This window comes from Cornus florida, unplaced genomic scaffold, assembly GCF_030987335.1.
Source record: "Cornus florida cultivar Cherokee Brave unplaced genomic scaffold, ASM3098733v1 CherokeeBrave_3.0.0_Hap2_Chr06, whole genome shotgun sequence".
NCBI lineage: Eukaryota > Viridiplantae > Streptophyta > Magnoliopsida > Cornales > Cornaceae > Cornus > Cornus florida.
The window spans coordinates 38,209,695-38,234,167 of NW_026775576.1; the positions used below are offsets into that span (position 1 = coordinate 38,209,695).

The 24,473-nt window shown below is 37.6% G+C and overlaps 2 protein-coding genes across 2 annotated transcripts in view; one reads left to right on the forward strand and one right to left on the reverse strand.

Moving 5' to 3' along the window:
• Positions 1-706: 706 nt before the first annotated feature.
• LOC132311339 (probable carboxylesterase 12) lies at positions 707-2,059 on the forward strand. Its single transcript, XM_059809218.1, has one exon. The coding sequence runs from the start codon at positions 942-944 to the stop codon at positions 1,878-1,880; it is 939 nt and encodes a 312-aa protein (XP_059665201.1). The 5' UTR covers positions 707-941; the 3' UTR covers positions 1,881-2,059.
• Positions 2,060-3,141: 1,082 nt separating this feature from the next.
• LOC132313959 (uncharacterized) overlaps positions 3,142-24,473 on the reverse strand; it is a 71,472-nt gene continuing 50,140 nt past the window's right edge. The window contains exons 14-18 of the mRNA XM_059812891.1: positions 13,029-13,094; positions 12,856-12,922; positions 5,838-5,926; positions 5,405-5,531; positions 3,142-4,084 (exon numbers count right to left, since the gene is read on the reverse strand). Coding sequence (XP_059668874.1) covers positions 4,040-4,084; positions 5,405-5,531; positions 5,838-5,926; positions 12,856-12,922; positions 13,029-13,094 — 394 coding nt within the window. The 3' untranslated portion in view covers positions 3,142-4,039. The remainder of the gene's footprint in view (positions 4,085-5,404; positions 5,532-5,837; positions 5,927-12,855; positions 12,923-13,028; positions 13,095-24,473) is intronic.

Here is a 24,473-nt window from a genome sequence, read left to right on the forward strand (position 1 = left end):
GGGAGAGAGTTGGCCCATTGGGTCGCGAAAGAAAATCATCTCCAAAAATAATAGTCATGTCTCCTCAAATATTACATTATTAAAATATTGTGATGTATTTTGAAAAAAAAAAAAAAACAACAAATATTGTGATGCATAACTGAACATCATAACATTTTATTTTTGTAAGTTACCTCACTGTCTGGACCGGACACGGTGGGTGGGTGCTGGGCAGTGGGGCCGGAGAACAGGATGGGATACGAATTTCTAAAAGTACTAACCATTTATATACATGGGTCTATATATAACCTTGTTCAAAGGAGAATGTGTGTGCAGGGACGGAGCCAGAAAAAAATTTCAGGAGTGCATTATAATATTGTATATTATACCATATATTTATAATATAATGTACATATATATAAGTCAATATTTATGAGTATATATATATAAAAAAAGATAATGATATTTTTAGAATGAAATTAATTTATAGATATAGAATATAAGGATTAAAGAAACAATTTAGGATAAAAAAATATGAAACATATATAGAATTCTACGGAGAATGAGAAAATTAAGAAGGCACTTTTCATATTTTCATTAAAAAACATATATATTATTATAAAATATATATAGAATATAAGAGAGGAAGAAAATTTAGGGGGGCACGTGCCCCTCTTGATCGTTAATTGGCTCCGTCACTGTGTGTGTATATCTGTATCTATGTACGTATGTATCTTTGTGGACGGTGGGAGAGGTTGGTGGGTGATGGGCAGTGGGAACAGAACATAGTGGCATACGAATTTCCTTAACAATAGTACTAGTACAGCTAAGCTTATCTATCCAAAGAAAATGAAAGCCAACTACACCTTCTTGGTCCTGTTCTCCAATTCTCACGCTCTCCACTTCCAGGTCTGACCATTTACTCTTCATCTTGTATTTCCTGTGCATAGCTTCAGCTAGCAATGGATCCAAACACTACTACAACTGAAGTGGCATACCAATTCCTTCCATATTTCCGCGCATACAAAAATGGAACCGTTGAGAGGTTTTTCGGCACCGATATAGTCCCCACATCCACCGATCTTCAGGCCGGGGTCTCGTCCAAGGATGTCCTAATTGTACCAGAAACCGGCGTCTCGGCCCGTCTCTTCATGCCTGCAACTATTTCTAGTACCACCACCAATCATGTCAAGCATCCACTCTTGCTTTACTTCCATGGAGGAGCATTTTGCTTCGGATCGCCCTTCTGTTCCACCTATCACAACTATCTTACTTCTCTCGTTGCTAAAGCTAATGTTGTGGCGGTGTCTGTTGACTACAGATTAGCCCCGGAGCACCCTCTCCCCGCGGCCTATGAAGATTCTTTCGATGTTCTGAAGTGGGTAGTTTCACACTATAATGGGCTCGGTCCCGAAGAATGGCTTAACCACGGTGTTGATTTTGGGCGGGTTTTTGTGGCGGGAGATAGTGCGGGAGCCAGTATCGCACACAGTGTGGCGTTGCAAGCTGGCGTGGAAGATTTGGGATTGGGGGGCGTCAAGCTGTTGGGTGCTTGTTTTGTTCATCCGGATTTTGCAAGCAAAGAAGAGGGTCCGACCGGGGCATGGTTTTTTGCCTGTCCGATCACAATCGGGTCGGATGATCCGAGGATAAACCCGGGAATTGACCCGAGGCTTCCAAAGTTGGGATGCAGCAGGGTCCTAGTTTGTGTGGCGGAGAAGGATGGTTTGAGGAGGAGGGGTTGGCATTACTATGAGACGTTAGGTAAGAGTGGGTGGGATGGTGTGGTGGATATCTTGGAGACACAAGGGGAAGACCATGTGTTTCATCTGTTTAACCCAACTTGTGCAAATGCTGTAGCCTTGTTGGAACGGTTGGCTTCTTTTATGAATCAAGCCTAAAACCTGATAAAGGTGTTTTCGAGTTCATCTCTTTAATTTATTTAAAAAATAAAAAATAAAAAATTATGAATAAAAAATAAATAAACAATATCAGTGTGCCTTTATTTTTTAAGTATCACTTGTATGAATTGTGTTCATCTCTTCGTCTAATAGCAGATTTTGTCAAGATTATTATTCTACTCATCTCTTGAATATGACACAAGTTGTTGGACATCATAATCTATTCACATTAGTTGTTGTTTGTTTATTATAAGTTTTAAAAAGGATAGAAATATTGTTATACGTGGTCTATATAGGTTGATACGTAATTTTTTTTTTTTTTTAATTTAATATGCAATTCATATTAATTAATTTTATCCGAATTTGTTACACTACAATCACAAATAATACCGTAATCATTATCAATACTACAAGTTTCTACAAACCATGAGAACCTTTCATTTCTCTCCTCGTGAAAAACATATCTATTTTTCTCGTTTCGTTTTTTTAAGCTCTTTTATTTCTTCCTCGCTAACAAGAAAGGAGTAAAGGACTACTACAATAATTTTATTTATATTTATATTTATTTATTTTAAATTCCAACCAAAAAAAAACCGTACAACTCTTGATGTTCTCGAATGCAAGTCTTGGTCAAAACCACCGTTGACTTGGTTTTGTCCTTTGAGCTTTTGTGGCCACAATACTCTCACAAAATGGGAAACACGTGTTCCTTTTTCTCATTCTCCACCACATATTAAAGTGGTGTGTTTTTTTTTTTTTTTTGGTTAAAACATATTAAAGTGGTGTTCCTTTTTCGTTTTTCTCATTCTCCACCCAGCTTTTGCGGCCCCAGCATTCTCATAATGCATGTCTCTCATGTAACACATATACATACATCGAATGTAACACGTTATACCATGTACTGTAATACCTGTGTAACAAATTTACATACTTTTTTCGTTTCATTTTAAAAAAAAATCGTTACTCTTACAAATTGAACTAACACAATTTTCAAAACATAATACTATTTTTAAGACGAAAGTAGTACAAAATATAACTCTCATATAACATATCACATGGTGGTGTAATGCTGTAATATTCCAAAATTATGAATTCAATACATTGTCTTATTGTATTATCAATTTAAAGTTATTTTCTGTTATTAAATCGACCGGAAGGACTGTACTCCTAAAACATCATTCGGTTAAGATTTGGTGATTCAACATAAAAGCAACAAAACAATCACATTTCTCAAATTTTCTCTCATACCTGCTAGGCATTCATAAACTATTAAAAAAATTCAGTCAAGCTTGGGAATAGAAAATTGGTAAATTATTATGAGATTTGGATCCGTGAAGACGACCTCCCCAGATTAAATACCAAAATTACATTTGTTTCTGAGTAATATAATATATATTAGATATTACATTCATAATATACATATATGTATAATATAAGAAAAATTATGTGATAATAGGCAAAGCTTTGGACACCTCAATTATCGAAAAAAAAAAAAGAAGAGTTATATGAAAATATATATTTAATTAAGTACGTATTTTAGATGAAATTATCATATCATGAGTGAAACACAGGAGAATAATTCTAGAAATAAAAATAAAAATGAAAAATAAAAAAATTACAAACATTTTTCAACGCGTGCGAAGCACATTGATTCTACTAGTATAGATAAAACTCTGGATATAGGTCCCTGGCTTCAGATCAAATCCATGTGCAGTGAAAGAAACAATCACAATATATATGAAGTGCTTAAAAGTAGTTGTATTTGGATAGAATTATCTTTTAAATGAATGATGGATCCTTCTGAAATGAGTTTTTCAGCTTTGTTTTCTGTACATTTTGCCTTTTGTTACCGGTAAGTTAAACAAAAACCAGAAAAAGAGTGAACTAGTCAACCACTAGTTGGACTCCAATGTAGTTGTCAAAAACAATATTGTTTGAGAAATGAGAAGTGAAGAATTTAAACCTTCCTTCAGTCCGAGATTCGATTGCTGAACTGATTACAATGGTGCTCCAGACTAAAGAGCTTCAAGCACTTCCTTTCTCTTCGGCTGTTGAAAAACTTATGCAATTGTTCTTGACTTGAAGAGATTTCCGACGTGATATTGAGAACTTCTCGCCACCTTTAAACAGCCTTCACCTTCAAGACGTTTACCTCCATCTCAGCATGACTCTTGCCTTTGGGAGATCATCAGCAACGACGATTGCTGAAACCATTCAAGGATTAAAACATACTATTCTTTCGCTTTATGGGGGATAAAATGAGCTGAAAAAGTCTATCAATAAAACTGGATGAGTATTTGCTATAACGCTACTAATAGTAGCCACACTTTTTTTGTCTTCAACTTCTTGGTGGGTCAACCTTCACCTTGTACTTAGTACTTGATGCCTGTGGTTTGGAGACAATTGCAGGTATCTAAAGGGATTATTCCTGTCCCCGAAGGAGATGGGGAAACCCTCTTTACCCAAAAAAAAAAAAAACAGAGAATGTTTTAACTAATTAATTATCTGAGATGAGGAGGTAGTTTTTCTACATTGTAGAAAATTTGTTTTCCCAAAGATGCCTATTTTAATTTGATCTAAGCATAGGATCGTGAGGGTCCTATCATTAGCATTAGCATTACCATGTCATTGGCTTGGCTTTACATATATATGATCCACAATAACGACAAATACTTCCACTTTCCACCATTCTAGGTTCCTATATGGGTTAAATATTTGTTATTTGCAACCAAATCAATAATTTTTTTTTTCCAGAAAATATTAAAGTGAAAACAACAGGGCTTCATCAGATTGTGTTCTTATCACAAGAATTGAAAGTCACGGTTTTAGCAAATCACAAATTTCATTACCCATGACTTAGCAAAACATGTTCTGAACAATTTCTAAATTTTCAGTTACTTTATACCACATAAAGACAAGTGTAATAAGTAGGCTTCATTCAACTCGATTATAACAACTTTGAACTCGGCTATCCTCCCAAATTCAACGGATCATTAAAAGTATGGTTTCTGTTACCATAGTTTTTTTATATGGTAGTAAAGGAATGGGGCAACATCCAAAAGAGAATTTCATCTCAGGCACACAACCTCCCCTTAATTTTCCCCCTTGACGATGGTTGTATCGGGCCTCTTACAGCACCCCATAGTCCGCTACCAGGTACATGCAGTCCCCGGTCAGGAAATCCCAGGGAGTGGCCCCAGGGGAATTCGAACTCCCATCCTCCCAAGATGTGAAGTGAGAGCTTTACCATTAGGCAAATCCTCATGGGGTTCAAAACCTCCCAATTTGACCCTTCAATATGTTAAATGTGTGTGTGTGTGTGTGTGAACATATATAGAGAGAGAGGGGAGCTAATTCTTGAATAAAAACTTATAAAAAAAATTATGACAAGCTATAAAAATTGCTTCATCAATTGATGCAAGCCAGCAAAACAGTAGTTGAAATAGAAATCCCCAAATATAGAGGCATAAATATTTCGGAGAAAGGAGGATAAAAAACAAAACCAACCCTTGAAATACACATACCTTGGTTCCAGCTATAATGGTTCCATTGAGGGGATGAGTGGCACATGCAGTAACACTCTCAGATAAGGGAATAAATCTGTTTTGCTTATGCTGGCTTTTTTCACCAGGAATGCTTTGCATATCCTCACTGCAGCAATGAAACATGTAGGGATTACCCTAAGCAGAAGAATAATTAAATGAAAATAAAAAACCGCAACTACATGAGGTTTTACTAAACATATAAGTTCTAAAAGCAAAACTGAGAAAGAGTAATTATTTCCAAGAAACTGATGAAATGATAGCTAAAATGAACTAATGGAGGTCTAGATTTGCATCCAAACTCTTATAAACAGAACAGAAACAAAAATCATTTTGCTGGATCTATAAATCACAGTTATACATCCCAGAAAGAACAGATGCCTATGCAATATAATTGTACCAGGGAGTTTCTTACATGTAATCCACATGGCAAGGAGAAGTGGAATCTGGATAAAAATCTAAAAGATGAATTCCATTATGGGTTGATGATCCAGCTGCATAAATCTGCACTCAGAGACATCACATAGAAGAATTATAATTGGCTAAACTGAGTTACATTCATTGCTAATTTCATATAAATCTGTAGAAATAACTATGCAAGGAGAAATTATCTTTAAACCAAAAAGGAAAATGCTGGAATACGTACTACTTAAAATATTGGAATGACTAATGAAGGAGTTGGCACCCAAAAATATATGAATCAACAGTAAGGTCTTAGTCAAAGTGCTTATTTATCGTTCTTTATTCAAATTTCTCTTCCTAGAAGGTGCACTCCTTCCAAGTGAAATTTGCCATACTTATGCAGACGAGACAAACTAATTCTTGCCTATGGTGGCTTAACTAATGAGTCACTTGCCTATGGCCACGTAGTGCAAGAATTATGAAATGGAGGTTCAAACCAAATTACTCAATATATGCTTTCTTTCCCAGGATTTTCCATGTTATCAGAAAGGTGAAGCTCTATTCCACCTGGTGAATCTGGCATTATTCATGTAGACTATAAATACTGGTTCTTGCATATGGCGGTAAGAGTCAAGACAAATCGTGTTTTTCATTCTCTTCATTTAAATAAATTTCTAAGTATCAAGCTAAGGAAATAAATATGGAATAAAATTTGATAAGGATTTGGAGTCCTAGATTGAAACTAGTCAGAGAACTAGTGGGGCCCACAGCTAGAGAGATGATTCCCTATAAGATCTCATACATCGGCTATCCTACACAACCTTTGCAATTATTACAAAGTCAGAGACAAAATGAGAAGAGGAGGCAATCATCTCCTTGTTTGTGAAGCTGTACTGCGAGTAAAGTCAAAGGTAAATCAAGGAGGCAGAACATTTGGACTGCAAAAGGAGGACTAAAGGAGAAAAATCAGAGTGTTCTCATGAAGTAACCAATCTACCAATTCGTTTCAAGGTATAACGTTCTTTTAAATATTAATTTGATGAAATCACATGAAAAGATGTAAGAAATTTTTAAGAAAACACTTTTGTTTCCTTAATCCCAACTGAATATATGCATTGTGCTTTTACTTATCACTAAAGCAAACAAGTTGTCCATATGAAATGAAATTGTGCAAATGCAACAAGTTCAATATTAAAAATTAACTAATTTTTAGAAAACATTAAGAAATATTTAGAAACAACGAACACAATTAGTAGTTGCAATTTATTATGTGTCCAGTGATCTTTAACTGATGATAGGACTTTTGATATGTGAGTGCTACTATACATGCAATTTAGATGATTTGGGAGTTGATGTGTAGACCTAGAGGCAGTGAACAAGTCTAATCTGCTCTTTTGATTGACTGTAAACTTAAATACTTACCAAGTTAGATATTAATCCGACTTAAACATCAATCATGCACACATGTAGCTGACAGTAAAGGGCAAAAGAAAAAAGACAACCATATTTTTAAGTGGTAACCCTAAACAAGAAAAATCCACGGGACCTAGTCCCGAGCAATCAAACTACTAATTTGAAAATGTTACATCTAAACTCTAACTCTGTCTTACATCCAAAACACTCGTAAAGACTCAATTGTTGACCTTCTCAGACTTACGACTGGTTTGGCACCCAGTGCCTTTAAGCCTAGTTACTGCCAGTGCCTAAGCACTGATCTATCAACGCAAATATCTCCAACGATCTGTCCTCTTCAATGGTGATTACCTGGTCAACCTAACCTACATCTCCAAAAGTACAGTACATGCTAATAAAAGTTCAGCCAATTCAGATTAAACATTAAATCTCAACGTCACTTAATCCAAAACACACAGTTGCATAGGTTTGTCAGGTGTTTCTAATATTGTGAAGATAAAGCACAATTTAGGGTTTTTTTTTTTTTTTCTCCTTAAATAAATAAATAAATCTTTTGTGTTGTTATTTCTTGATTTCTCTAAAAAAAACTCTCTTAGAAACCCTATTCCAAGTCCGTAAACTAGTTCATGATGAAATCAATTTGGAATAGGTAAGTTAAAGTTCAATTTGAAGTTGGAAACAACTGGAAATTTCACAACTCAGAGAGTGTACAGCAGCAAGTGTTAGGAGAAATGTGATGCAAAGCTAAATTGACTAATTTAATCAAGTTCAAAACCTAGTTCATGGGTAATTCAACTATCTATCCATTAACCAACCTATATCCTAAATCTTTTATGCTGTGTTTGGTGTGCAGGAATGGAATGGAATGGCCATTCCAACCATTCCTTTGTTTGGTATGCAATTTAAAGTGGAAATGGTCATTTCATTGGAATGATAATCCATTCCACAACTATACCTATGGAATGGCCATTCCATTCCCAAGTAAATTTTTTTTAAAAATCAACTTTTCTAAAAACCCTCATGTTACAAGTCCAAAAACCACCACTACCTTCCACCACAACCACCTCCGCCTTTCACCACCACCACCACCGACTTCCACCACTACCACCGCCTTCCACCACCACCACCGCTATCGACGTTCACCACCGCCCACCGCTTTCAACCACCACGGCCATCGCTTTTCACCACCGCCACCACCTTCCACCACCGCCATCGCCTTTCACCACCGCCACCACCTTCCACCACCGTCATCACCTTTCACCACAACCACCACCTTCACCACCACCACCTTCCACCACTACCACTGCCACTGCCACTTCTTATCACCACCACTATCGCCTTCCACCACCACCACCACCGCCTTCCACTGCCTTCCACCACCGCCACCGTCACCGCCTTCCACCATGCCACTGCCTTCCACCACCACTGCCGTCACCTACACCACTATCTCCTTCCACCACCACCACCACTACACTACTGCCACCGCCTTCCACAAACATCGCCGCCACCACTGCCTTCCACCATTACCACCGCCGCCGCCTTCCAACACCCCCACCTACACCACTACCGCTTTCCACCTCCACCACCATCCACCACCGCCACTGCCACCATTTATTTTTAAAAAAATTATAGAAGAATGTCATTTTGTTAATTTAATATATTTGTTACTAAAAGGATATTTTGGAGAACTCAATCTGAAATTTATTCCATTCTAAATTTTAAATTGGTCCAACCAAACACTAGAGTGGTTATTATCATTCCATTCCTATACATTTCATATTTACAACCAAACAATAGAATGAGAATGGTCATTCCATTCCATTCTTATTCTCATTCCATTCCCATTTGCATTCCATTCCATTCCTGCACACCAAACGTAACATTAAGGTCTCACTTACTTTTCCCTAAGCTGTGATTGGACCCTATATGTGTTACATGGACTCTCCTATTCCTCTTAATGTGCCTATATCAACACAACATTAAGTCATGAGTGTTGGACCGTTAGTACGTGTTGAAGGATTTATATATTTTAAGTAACACTCTCTCTCTATTGGAGTAGATGGTTTTTAAAATGGTATCAGAGCCAAAGGTCTCGAATTCAAACCTCATTGTCACCCTGAAAATTAAAACTGAAACACATGTTGGACCAAATAAAGGCCACACGTGAGGGGGCATGTTGAAGGATTTATATATTTAAGTTACACCATCTCTAACAACTTAAGCTTTTGGAGTAGATGGTTGTTAACATTATGGATATATGTCTGGCACATGTACACAAATCGAACACCTAAATACTCAACATGTGGTGGTGAAAGAAGAAGAAAAGCTCAAATTTGATAGCGAAGAAGGGATTCTTACTTTTAGGATTGGAATCTCCTTTTATTCACTACATTTCATTTAATTAAAATTTTTACTGAGTGTATTTTTAAAGAATAATAGCATCATAAATTATCCTATTATACAACATATTAGTTTTTAAAAGAAAAATGTGTCCACATAGCCACATATCCATGGCCAAGTTTGGACACATTTTAAGCCAAGTCCTCGAATCTAAGATTTGGAAATAGGGGGCGCGGTAATTAGAAATGCACCTGCACCCAATGCATATACTGGAGTCCATATAACATAGGATCTCATGAAGCGAATTGAAATAATTTTCGATGTAGTTTCACAAGACATCTTTAAGCCTAATGCCTGCTATTGCGGCTTTTTCTAAATTCGCCTTGCAGGCGTCTTCATCATACATACAGATGTCTAGCCCTTCGTTGTGACAGAAAAGGCAAATTTTGAGCTTAATGCTCACAGACGTCTACTATAATGGGCAAGATGTCTTGCTACATGCCAACTTATGCATGATCGCGCAACCAAACACGGCTCTTTGTGCTGTAACGCTCGCTTGCTTTTTGAGGCTATAGATAGAAGGTCCTTAGCTCAATAACAGAGACCATACACTACTATATTCTAATCAGGGTAAATTTTGAATATTTTTTAATATTCTTGCTGATCCTTCCAACCTTCATACTCTATAGATGAGCTTTGAGCTTTCATCACTTGTTATATTCATTACTCTAGAGAGAGAGCTTTGATTTGTAATATCTATCCATTGAGGGATATCTTGTACTCAAACTCTTACCTATATTGAGATTGTTGTAAAAGGGTTGGTGAAACCTTTGAAGACTAGGTGAGGTACTCACTTAGCAAAGAGATACAAGCTTGTGAAGCTTTGTAAAGGTTGCTTTCCACCCATGAAGGAAAGTTAGAAAGGTTTTCTCTCCACTTGTGAAGGAGAATGAGATAGTGGATTTTGGGAATCCTCAAGAAATGATCTTTAAGGCGTGGACGTATAAGAAAATGGGATTTTATAAATTGGAAAGCATAAAAAGAACTTAGTTTGTGTGGACACACTTCAATATAGTATATGAATACTTATATAGAGATAAAATATACAAGGAAATTAATAGCTTGCCTTTGTAGACCAACTTCAAGTGTGGATCTCCTTCAACCTCCGAAATTTGAAATCTCCCTTTTTCTTTGTTCTGCTTGCTCCTACCACCTTCCTTGCCCAAACAAATCACCTATATGACCCATGTATGAAATCTCTAAGCCTAGGCTTATAGGAGTCTTAGATAGAAACTGTGTATAAGAGTGTATACATCTATGTCTTGTAGAAAATATATATCTCTAATGTAGAAGAAGATGATGCCTTAGGGTTTTTTCAAGATAATACCTTAGGACTTCCCAAAGCACTCTCTACACTCTTTTGGAGTGCCCAAAGCACTCTCTACACCTAACACACTAAATCCACTCTCTCTTGCTTAACTTTCAAGGATGGGCTAGAGGTGAGGATCTTATATGGGCCTAAACCCTCATTGGCTCCAATGGGCTTGACTAATTGGCCCAGCCATCTCATGGCCCCAATTCAAGTTAACCCATTAATTATCCTTAATACCATTATCTAAGAGTAATTGAACTCCAATTTGAGAACGGTAAAACCACCATGTTAATTTACGAAATAACCCCTCCACGTATAATTAGCCAATAAACAATAAATTGCAATCAATCTAATTGCATAATTAATCCTTTATTTTTACTCCTTGATTATTCCCATTCAATCACATAAAATTCCTTTTGATAAAATAATATATATTTGATAAAAAAATATATACAAAAACCATTTGATAACCACACCAAGCACTTGGATTTACCGTGATCAAACTAATGACCGTAAAAATAAATATACCAGCGTAGATGTAATCTTGAGAGAATGTTCCAAATTAAATATTTATTGGCTACCCAACGTACCCGAATCTTAGGCCCTAGGGCCCACCAAATAAGTCAAAGCACCCACTAACCAAGGCAAAAGTCCATAGCTCTCTCATACTTGAGAGCCAAATCGTTATAATACTAATAAGGAGAATATTGCTAGGATGGCTATCGCAATCTCTCAACTTATCGTCGATCCCATTCAAATTCTTTGCAGATAGAGAGTCCATCCTCTATTGTCGAATTAGAGCACATTTATGATAATGCAGTGCATCCATGATTCATTGTGGCCTATGCATGAACACCCATCATCATTAACCTTCTCTAGAGACCTCTTAGAGGCAGGAAGATATTCTTTCTCTTGGGTTTGGCTCCTGCTTGACTCTTAGCACTTGGACTAGGGATTGGTAAAGGAACGCAAACAAGCGTATCAACACTTGGACTAAGTGTAAGGGATTAGTTCATAAAGCACTAAAACCATAGTTTATATAGATAAAACGTCTATCACAATCCATTTAATTTGCTATATAGAGAACAATCCCAACAGGACGTAGGTGGGGGAGTAAAACCTGGTGTCATTGAGTTTGCATTTCTCTAACCCTATCTCTTTATCTTTGAGTTTTGCATTTGTTGTTGTATGTACTTTTGCTAAACTCTTGTGCACACCGAGTGTTTGATAAAAGTCAAAAATCTACTATAATTTGCCAAAAGACCCACTCTTGGGCTATTGTTTGGGCAACAAAGAGTTATCTTATTAAATTAATATTTCAAAATCTCCTCTTTCCTTTCACTCAACAAAAACAAAAGATAGGGACACCTCCCTTCCCTAGAGATGCCTCTTCCATCTTTCCTTCACTTACATTCCTACTACCAAATGGACTATTAGTACTTAAACTCTTGAAGCCTCTATTCAAAGGCATTTTGCAAATAATCAGCGATATAGAGATTATCATCTATTCTGTCTAGCTAATACAGTTTTGGTACATCAATGGCACCGCAAAGACAAAAACTAAACACAAAGAATTGCAGCCTTTACTAATCATCTTTCCTCAAATGATCACGTGCTTCACATGAGCATTTGAGGAAAGATTATCAAACCGTCCATGATTAGTAAACAACAGCAATGAATTTTGTATACTCCATAAAAAAGAAAGAAAACAATAGACGTGTATATTAACAGCATCAACACATTATAATAAAGAAATTTTACATTGAGTACACATATTATAAAAAAGCAGGGAGATTGACGTGCTAACAAACAACATGACAATAAGAAAATTACTAGAAGACCATATATTGCAAGACAGGTAAAGACATAATAAAATAAGGTAAATGTAGTGACTAAATTATCTTACTGAATTAATTGGTAACCATGACGGTTTTCTCAAGTATGATAGATTGGACGAATCATTTAAGCCATCCCTAATCCCTCAAATAAACAATAGAATAGTAATTAGAAATGGAATTAAAAGTGCTAATGATTCTAATTTAACAACAATGTCAGATACAAGTAATCAGTTATACTCACAACCAAGACGGCGGAGGGCAATGAATATGCGTCACTTGCAAATTATGGATATCTAAAACACCCGACCTAGAGAAGTCAATAACCATAGAACAGGCAAGTTAGTATAACATCTTCAGAAGAAGCAATCATCTGAAAATTGGGTGATGCAATACAACAAATGTAATCTACTGGCATCTTGCACCAAATTTTTCTAATTGGTTGCATATTTATTGATATAAGTTAAAATGGTTGAGATGTGTGTTGTGTTATACTAATTTGCAAACATGTTATATGGACAAAAAAGGAACGAAAAGAAACATGAAAGCTTTCTCATCTAGAAACATGTTTGTACGACATTTAAAATGTAATAATCACAAGGGTAAAGTGCAACCCCCCCGCCCCGTGGACGTTATAAACAGAAATACCTAAAATGCCCTTAAAGCAAAAAAAAAAACACTTATATGCACAAATTTTATTAAGGGTATTTTAGGATATTATAAAAAAAAAAATTGTCAAAATTGGTGATCATGGGGAAATTTGCATAAATTTTCAAATGTTAAGGATTTATATGCAGATACTAAATTGCAGGGGAGTTTTTTGAACAATTTTTATATAATAGGGGTTTTTTTTTTGCACTTTACCCTAATCATAACCATGTTTTTGTGGAGGAACTAACAATTTCTCTATAAAAGTGAGACCACCAAAATCCTATGCTTAGGACATACCTAAATACGCTAGTTTTAGTTTTCGTTGTTTGCTGATGACATAGTGTTGTTAAATACTTCTAAAGAAGGCTTGGGAACAAAATTGGGAACTTGGAGAAATGCATTAGAAACATAAGGGCTAAAAATTAGTAAGACTAACACATAATATATAGAATTTAAATTTAATTTTCAGAAAGTAATAATATAACAATAGTGTTAGAATATTTTGGGTCATTTTGTAATTACATATAGTTGGTAGCGTCATTGTGTAATTAGCTGAGACCTGTACTCTATATAAGCCACTGTAGTAGGCTTAGGGTTTGATATATATGAAATACACAGAATATACATTTCTCTCTCTCTCTCTCTCTCTATCTCTCATGAATCTGAGATTGGTATCAGAGCAATATAGATTCATGGGTGTGGGAAATGACAAGAGTGTTGCCCTTGTATGAGATTGGACTAGCGATTGGAATCGCGAGTGTGTTGTTGGTGTCTTTGCCGGAAGTTCTTGTCGCCGGTACGCTTTGTTGCCCTTGTATGAGATTGGACTCGCGATTGGAATCGCGAGTGTGCTGTTGGTGTCTTTGCCGGAAGTTCTCGTCACTGGTACGCTGAGAAGATCACTCATAGTCATCATCGTCCTTCATCGCGAACCCTCTCTGCTTGGTTGTTAAATCGCCACTTGTGTTGGGTTGCCGTCGTCACCACTGCAAGGGCTAGGGTGTGTACTAGCCTTGATTCTTCATTGCGAACCTTGGGTGATTGGTGTTTATGGTCGGTGGCATAGATCTGGTTCTTGCCGGTGCTGATTGTGAAGGAGAAGAGTGGTGTTTGGCTGCAGGCGTGAAGTTATTCCAACCTTGGATTACTAAAACCGGAATAGTAGAGAACTGGTTTTGATTTGGCCCGTTTGTCCAGATCCACGCCCAGTTGCCCAGATCCGGCCCGTTTTACCCAGATCTGGCCCGTTTGCCCAGATCCGGTCAGTTGCCCAGATCCGGCCCGTTTGCCCAGATCCGGCCCGTTTGTCCAGATCCGGCCCACCTGCCCAGATCCGGATTCAGTTTTTTTTCCCCAGGTTCGGTTTTCTTCTCTGTTTGTCCTTCTCCATGGCTGCTACCAGTTCCGACCTGTTTCTTCTACTTCTTTCAATCCTCCCATGACTTCTGTCAAGCTCAATGGCAAGAACTATATTTTATGGGCCAAGTCCGTAGCTATTTTTCTAAAAGCCAAAGGCTTTGGCTCTCATTTGGTTAAGGATAAGCCTAAAGAAAGTGATGCAAATTTCAGTTCATGGGACCAAAGGGATGCTCAGATCATTTCCTTAATGCTGAATTGTATTGAACAAGATATCAGCTCCCACCTGTTGTATTTGGATACTGCCAAGGAGATATGGAATTGCCTTCAACAGCTATATTCAGGTACTGGTAATATCACCAGAATTTATAAGGTGTGCAGACAATTCTTTGACCTCCGGCAAGGTACTCATAGTCTTGCAGAATACTTCTCCCAGTCAATGGGAATTTGTGAAGAAATGAACTTGTATCAGCCTATCACCTCTGATGCAAAGAGCATGCAACAACAACGTGAGGATTTTAATGCTGTTCAGTTTCTCACGAGGTTGTCACCTGAATATGAATCAGTTCGTGCACAGATTTTAGGTAGCCCTACACTTCCCTCTCTTCCTGATATGTTCTCCAGACTCCAGCGTGCTACTCTATCTAGTGGTGCTTCTGGCAGTGCTTCAAGTGGTGTCGCTGCTCCTCCTAGCAGTGAACGTTCTGCATTAGTTGTGAACCAGGGTGGTTATCAGCCTTCTCGTGGCGATGGCGGTCGGTTTACTCATGCTCGTGGTTGTGGTCATGGTAGAGGTAGAGGTAGAGACTCAAAACTCTGCACTTACTGTGGTCTTACTAATCACACTGTCAATTACTGTTGGGATCTTCATGGAAAACCACCACCTTCTTCCTATGCACATCAAGTAACCTCTAATAAAGGGGATTCTTCTTTCTTTGCCACACCAAATGCTTCACAAGTGGCTGCTCCACAAGTGGCTGTTGAGCCTGCTATGGTCACTATAAGAGTTTCCCACGATGAGTATGCTCAGTTTATGTCTCAACAACGGCCTTCCACCTCATCTTCCATGGTTTCCTTTGCCCAATCAGGTAGTGCACCTACATGTCTCTTATCCTCTCGTCAGAGTCCCTGGATTCTTGACTCTGGCGTATCCGATCACATGACTGGTAGTTCTCATCTCTTATCTAATTTTCAGTCTGTTTCTTCATCACAAAGTGTTACTCTTGCTAATGGCTCCTCCACTAAAGTTTTGGGTGTGGGAACCACCCAACTCACGTCCTCTATGTCCCTTTCCTCTGTATTATTTATTCCTCAATTCCCTTTTAATTTGATGTCCATTAGTCAAATTACTAAATCTCTTAATTGCTCCGTTACATTTTATCCCTCGTGTTGTATTTTTCAGGATCTTAAGACGATGAAGAAGATTGGTACGGGACATGAAGTAGGTGGCTTGTATTACTTTGATATTGGGCCAACTCCCACGGCTCTTCAATCATCTTTGTCTCCTTTCCAGTGGCACTGTCGTCTCGGCCACCCATCCTTATCAATTTTGCAGCGTCAAGTCCCCAGTCTTAGTCTTAGTTGTGTTGAGTCCATGCCTTGTGAAGCATGTCAGTTTAGTAAGCATTGTCGTGTATCTTTCAAACCGAGATCTACCAATCATGTTGCTAGTCCTTTTCAGTTAATTCATTCAGATGTATGGGGCCCAATAAAACATATTTCTCTTAATGGATTTCGTTATTTTGTGACTTTTGTGGATGATCATTCTCGTATGACTTGGTTGTTTTTAATGAAAAATCGTTCTGAGTTATTCTCTATTTTTCAAATATTTCGCAAAGAAATCAAAACTCAATATGGATGTTCCATTAAAGTTTTACGTTCTGACAATGCCAAAGAATATTTCTCGGACCCGTTTGAGACTTATTTTCATGCTAAAGGCATCATTCATCAATCATCTTGTACTTATACTCCTCAACAAAATGGAGTAGCTGAACGTAAAAATCGTCATCTCCTCGAAGTATGTCGTGCCCTTTTATTCCATATGCATGTTCCCAAACGTTTTTGGAGTGATGCTGTTCTTACAGCCTGTCATCTTATTAATCGGATGCCTTCGTCAGTGTTAAAAAGGGAAGTCTCCTCATTCTGTTCTATATCCCGACTCCGCATCGTTTAATCTTACTCCTCGGGTCTTTGGATGTGTGTGTTATGTCCATAACCTTGGGCCCAGTCTTGACAAACTTGACCCCCGTGCCACTAAGTGTGTTTTTCTTGGGTACTCTCGCACTCAGAAGGGTTATCGTTGCTACAGTCCTCATTTTCAGCGCTATTTCACTAGTGCTGATGTCTCCTTTTCTGAGTCTCTCCCATTTTTTTCTAATTCTACTACCCCTCTCGATATTACTCTAGCACTACCTATGCCAACTGTTTCCTCTCTGCTTCCTGCTTCCCCACCTCCTCTCTCTGTTGTCCCCTTGCAGGTTTATACTCGACGACCTCGACTGCCTACTTCGCTCCCTCCATCTCCTTCAGAGTCTTCGGATCCGACGCCTTTACCTGATGATGTGCCCATTGCTCTCCGTAAAGGTATTCGGTTGTGTGTTACTACACATCCCATTTCTAACTTTGTCTCCTACCATAATATTTCCTCCTCTTTATCTTGTTTTTTATCCAAAATGTCTGCTACGTTTGTTCCCAAGACTTTGCAAGATGCTCTTTCTAATTCGGATTGGTGTAACGCCATGGTAGATGAAATGGATGCCCTGCACCGTATTCGGGCTTGGGATCTTGTTCTCTTACCTCCGGGCTCCAAAACGGTTGGTTGTAAGTCGGTCTATACTGTTAAATACCTTCACGATGGGTCTATTGAGCGGTTGAAGGCTCGTCTGGTGGCAAAAAGGGTACACTCAGACTTATGGTATTGACTAAGATGAGACCTTTTCTCCTGTTGCTAAGATTTCTTCTATTCGGGTACTTATTTCCATTGCTGCCAATTGTCACTGGCCTTTGTTTCAATTGAATGTCAAGAATGCCTTCTTGCATGGTGACTTAGTTGAAGAAGTTTATATGGAGCAACCACCTGGGTTTGTTGCTCAGGGGGAGTATCGTCACACTGTTTGTCGCCTTAAAAAGGCCCTGTATGGATTGAAACAATCTCCACGGGCTTGGTTTGGAAAATTCTCTGAGGCGGCATTCGAATTTGGTCTTAACAGATGCCAGACCGATCATTCGGTATTTCACCAGCGCACTAAAGCTAGCTTCATTTTTCTTGTGGTGTATGTAGATGATATTGTGATCACGGGTGATGATTCTGAAGGCATTGCTAAGTTGAAGTTGTTTCTGCAAAATCGATTTCATACTAAAGACTTGGGTAAACTTAGGTATTTCTTGGGTATTGAAGTTGCTAGATCCAAGAAGGGTATAAGTTTATGTCAACGCAAAAATGTGTTGGACTTGTTAGAAGAAACAGGTATGTTGGGTGGTCGTCCAGTTGATGCTCCTATGGATTCAAATACAAAACTTGTGTCTGATGAGGGTGATCTATTTAATGACCCGGGCAGATTTCGTCGCCTTGTTAGGAAATTAATTTATCTCACTATCACTCGACCTGATATTTCATATGCAATTAGTGTTGTAAGTCAGTTCATGGGAGCTCTTAGAATGCCACATTAGGTTGCTGTTCTTCGGATTATTCGATATCTCAAGCAAGCTCCAAGTTTTGGGTTACTATACAAATCAAATGGTCATCTCAGGGTGGAAGGTTTTTCAGTTGCTGACTGGGCTGGTTCTCCTCAGACAGGCGATCTACTACAGGCTACTGCACATTTGTAGGAGGAAATCTTGTTACATGGCGAAGTAAAAAGCAGACAGTGGTAGCTCGATCTAGTGCTGAAGCTGAATATAGGGCAATGGCCCATACCACTAGTGAGTTGACATGGATACAACATTTTCTAAAAGAACTTAGGTTGATAGTTGAGGATCCTATTCCATTGTTCTGTGATAATCAAGCAGCTGTTCACATTGCATCAAATCCTGTGTTTCATGAGAGGACCAAACATATTGAAGTTGATTGTCACTTCATTCGAGGAAAAATATTAAGTGGGAGCATCTATACTCCATTTGTGAAGTCTGAAGATCAGTTAGCTGATATGTTTACCAAAGCATTGGGTCATAATCGGTTAAGGACTATCTATTCCAAGCTGGGATTATTTGATATATACTCTCCAGCTTGAGGGGGAGTGTTAAAATATTTTGGGTCATTATGTAATTACATATAGTTGGTAGGGTCATTGTGAAATTAGCTGAGACCTGTACTCTATATAAGCCACTGTAGTAGGCTTAGGGTTTGATATATATGAAATACACAGAATATACATTTCTCTCTCTCTATCTCTCATGAATCTGAACAAATAGCAATCCATGAGAGTTGGGTTGCTCAAAATCATCATTTTCGATACTTAGGGTTAGTAATATATATATATATATATATATATATATATATATATATTTAAAAAAAAAATAAAAATAAAAAAAATAAAAAAGTGAAATAGATATTGATATTACTAGTTGGATTGGAATGGGGATACACCAAATGGAGACAAGCTAGTGGTACCCTATGTGATAGAAAAAAACCAAATAAGTTTAAGGGAAATTTTAGTGGATGGTCACTAGGCCAACTATCTTCCATGAGGCAGAGTGTTGGGCATTAAAAAAACAAGAACGACACATTTATGTAAGTGAAATGATAATGTTGAGGTAGACGAGAGGAGTGACTAGAAAAAAAAGATTTACTAATCAAATTGTGAGGGAGAGTTTAGGAATAGTGCCTACTAGTGACAAAATAAGAGAAAATAGACTTATAGGTGGTATGTTCAGATAAAACGCAGACCCATTGATGCCCCTGTAAGAAAGGGAAAATTAGTTTGCATAGAAGGTAAGAGATAGTGAGGCCGAACAATACTAACATGGAATGAAGTAATTAAAAATGGTTCCAAAAAATTAAATATTAGAGCAGGCATGGCGTATAACAGAATAGAATGGAAAAAGATACTTCATGTAACTGACCCCATTCTTTTGGGAAAAAGGCAAGGAGGATGATGAACCATTTCTAATACTATTTTGCTAGTTTTGATGCTGTTCTTTCTTATCATTTACAGTTTAGTTAATCTCATACCATGTACGAGTTTTTTTCATGAAAGTTCGACATGTGTATCAATATGTATATCCACTCGATATCTGAAACTAGTGGAAAAACTACGAGGATAAGACAAAGGTGACATGGAATCATAGCTGTAGTTGAGTCTCTGCAACAAAGTTTACCACTCTATTTTGCTAGAACATCTTAAGATAAGTTCTAATTTTAGGTTGCACGATTATACTATATGTTAATTATATCATGTTAATATATAAGTTTAAGATATGATTAATGATATATTAAAATTTGGAGAGAACCCCTAGAATCATGAGAATTTTAGATAAGCAAAACCAAAACTGAATATATAAATATAATCAACCGAAATTGAGATACAAATGGAAATGTAGTGAAAAATCAAGGTTCGGGTAGATACCAAAAACCAAATCATTTCGTTGCTTGCACTCAATCATTCACAAGAGAAAGAAACTGGAGATGAGATACTCAGAGAATTAAAACAGGATGGTTCAAGTGGAAAAATGCTTCTAGATAATATGTGATTAACCTCCAAAAGTGAAAGTTAAACTCTATAAAAAAAACTGCAAAATCAACCATAGTTTATTGGACAATGTTGGGTGGCTAAGAAACATCTATATCACATAAGCATGGTCATAACACAACTATTGGCGTGGATGTATGATAAGACGAGATAAAACAAAATTGGACATCTGTGGGACGGTGGAAAAAACACACATATGAAGAGAAAAATGAAAGAAAGCCGACAAAATTGTTTGGCTATTCAACAAACACCAATAATCATACCAACGGGGGAAACTGACATGATTACATTGAGGGTAATGTTAAGAAAAGGTCGTCAAATTAACATGGGTTAACACCACCAAAAAAGATAAAATAATGTGTAAAATATGGCTTGAGTTAGCAGAATGCCTAAACATGATTCATGTAGCCAACTCCATATAGTTGAGACAAGACTTCGTTGTTTCGAGTATCTTTCAGTTAAGCTTCTTTTCTATTTTCTTCCAGAGAAAACGGAGTCAAAGCAGAATTTCTGATGATGGAAGAGATCCACTCCTTTTGGTTTTCATTACTATTTATATTACAAGATTTGCCAAACAAGTGGCTACAATCAAGGAGGAGTAATTACAGTATGCATGTAAAAGGTAAATCACCTAATCAAATCCCATAATTACAGCAACTATATTAAGGCAGGTCAAAGCCAACTAATATAATCCTAAATGTAAGGCATGATTGTTGTCACTATTTACAATTTTTTCCTAGACAAATTTTATTATAACGCTCTTATGCTACTTTTGCTAGCAAAATGTTTCTTCTGAAATATGAACTTTCATATGATGAAAAAGTCTGAGCTTTCTGAGAGTCAGCTTTCGGTTTTATCAATAAGAAAATGATGTTATTACAAGCTTTACAACAAGAGAACCACAGGACAAGTTCAAGAATAATAAGCATGGAATCAAAATTGTAGCAGGAGCCTTACTCGGAGTAAGACGTCTCTTAAACTTAGATCCAATATGAAAAAATGGATAAGAAAAACTTATAATACCTCCAAGCCTACCAAGATACCAGGGAAAAGGCAAGTCTATCTCAGCAATTCCATCTTGCATCAAGTTTTAGAATTGTTAGCTAATAATAAGGCAAGTCCGAGAGTCTTTAGTGCCCATTTCAGACTGGTACCCCAAAAGAACTGTGGAAATTCCAAGATAATTAGTTAGCAGCTTTAGTTAGCAGATTTTTTTAGTTTCAAATAAAGAGATGAAGATAATTAGTATCCAAATTTCCAAGATTTCTGTTAGTTAGTTTCCTATTTTACTTCCTAGAATCAAGGAGTTGGTTAACCTAATTGAGAAGGTTTCCTCTCCTATTTATTCTGATAATTCCCTTATTCCAAAGATAACAATTTAAAAATATCAGAGAAGTTTTTTCTCCCATATATTTCTTTATGGTATCAGAGCAGCCTCTGAACCTCAAAAATTTCCATTGATGGTCAAGTACGGAATGGCCACTGATAAAAGCAGAACGTCCGACGCCTCTTCCAGCCCAGGACAAATCTCTCACGGCGGCCATGGCGGATCTGAAAGTCTCGCACTGCCAATAACTGGGCATAAGCCAAACAGACCATTTTAGGACAGAGAAGGCCGTGGCTTTGCAGCCACCACAGATGAGCAACCAACAACCGAAACTTCACCCTTTAGCAAGGAACAAATTGAGATGTTGCATAAGATGTTAAGCCAACTTCAGTCAAGTCCTGCAACACCAGTCATCAGCACAGGTTCAGTATCACAAAAAGGTACATTTCTAAGTGCTCTTGGAGTCAAAACCGAGAAAAAAAAATCTTGGATTATTGACTCTGGAGCATCTGACCACATGATGCTTCCTTATTCTACAAGTACATCCCTTGTTCTGGAAATTACAGAGTGAAAATAGCGGATGGTTCTCTATCCACTGTAGCTGGTATTGGGTCAATTATCATCTCAAAGACCCTGGTTCTAAATTCGGTTTTGTTGGTTCCTAATCTGACCTGTAACTAGCTATCCATTAGCAAAATTACTAGAGATATGAATTATGTTGCTAAATTCTTTCCCATTCATTGTGAATTTCAGGATTTGGATTCAGGGAGGACGATTGGCAATGCTAAGGAAAGTGAAGGGCTCTACCTCTTCAGGAGAGATAATCAACTTGAAAAACAATCTCAAAGTGTTCATTGTGTAGAGAGTCAATCTGTTAGGAATTCCAATTTGGTTCCAATTTCCAATAATGAAAGTGCAGTTATGTTGTGGCACTTTCGATTAGGTCACCCAAGTTTCATATTCCTTGAAAAGTTGTTTCCTACTTTATTCATTAATTAAAATTCAAAGTCTTTCCAGTGTGAAAACTGTCAATTGTCCAAACATACTCGAAATTCTTATCCGATTCAACCATATAAGGAATCACATCCTTTTTCAGTTATACATAGCAATATTTGGGGATCTTCTCGAGTCAATAATATCATAGGAACCCGATAGTTTATCTCCTTTGTTGATGATCATTCTAGAATCACCTGGATATTTCTCAAGAAAGAAAAATCTGAGGCAGGACCAATTTTTAAAAAATTTCACTCAATGATCCAAACACAATTCCAAGCCAAAGTTCAGATTTTCAGAACTAACACTGCCAAGAAATACTTTAATTCTATTCTTGGGAATTACCTTCTTCATCACGGGATAGTTCATCAAAGTTCTTACATAGGCACCCCCACAGCAAAATGGGATAGTCGAAAGGAAAAACTGATACATTTTAGAAGTTGCTCATTCTATTATGTTCACAAGTCATGTCCCTAAACACTTCTGGGGGGAAGCTGTCCTTACCGCTACCTATCTCATTAATCAGATGTCTTCAAGAGTCTTGAAATTCCAAACTCCATGCCAAGTACTCACACAAGTCTACCCACAATCCAGACTCATCTCATCCTTGCCACTAAAAGTCTTCGGTTGCTCAGCATTTGTCCACATACCACCTCATCAGAGGAGTAAACTAGATCCCAAAGCCATAAAATGTCTATTCCTCGGATACTCCTCTCACCAAAAAGGTTACAAATGCTACTCTCCCACTACTCGGAAGTTCTATAACACCATGGATGTAACTTTCTTTGAGAATAAGCCTTTCTACTCCAAAACTCATATTCAGGGGGAGAATTCTATCGTACTATAAGAATATCAGTTTTGGCAAGATGTGGATATCTCCGTGCCTTCCATCACCTCAAGTTCACCTAATCCGAGTAACACCACCACACCTCCAATTGCGCCTATCCTACTTGAGTCAACATCCAAACCTATTCATTCCGAACCCACTCCAAACAGTCCTCAGATTCTGACTCAACAAGAAAAATCAAAAATATTTGAAGGGATTGTTTACTCAAGAAAGCAGACAGCTCCAAAGGAGGTGGATCAACTCACTTTTCCTGAACAAAACCAAGCGTCCGCTTTAAATCCAGTCACTTCTACTCTAGGAAGCACGGACACTCCAAAATAGGCAAAGAATCCGTGTCCGACACGTGTCGGACACGGACACGCGTCGGACACGCCCCGACACGTGTCGGACACGCCAAAAAATGTGTCTGGAATTTTTTATTTTTTTTTAATTTTCGGACACGGCTTGGACATGGCACGGACACTCCGCGGACACGCGTCCGACACGCCAGGGGTGTGTGTCCGACACGCGTGTCTTATTTTTGGGGGTTTAAAAGATAATTTTTGAAAGAAAGTTGGGTTAAAGTATAAATATATAAAGTTATTTAATAAGTTTTACTTATGTGGTCAAAACATAATAATTTTAAACTTTTAAGGTTACTATGCAATTTTAAACAAAAGAAATAGATATTTAAGGCTACTCATTACACTATTACAAGATGAGATTCAAAGGACGGGTTGCTCTCTCAAAGTGACGAAGCTCTGCAACTTCCTGCTGCCGATCAAAGCGACTCCCTCCAGACTCCAGGTCAGTCTCTCTCTCTCTCTCTCCTCTTCCTCCTCTTTTCTT

Excerpts from the sequence above, each read along its gene's own strand:
- LOC132311339 (XM_059809218.1), top strand. The coding sequence starts at position 942 with ATGGATCCAAACACTACTACAACTGAAGTGGCATACCAATTCCTTCCA.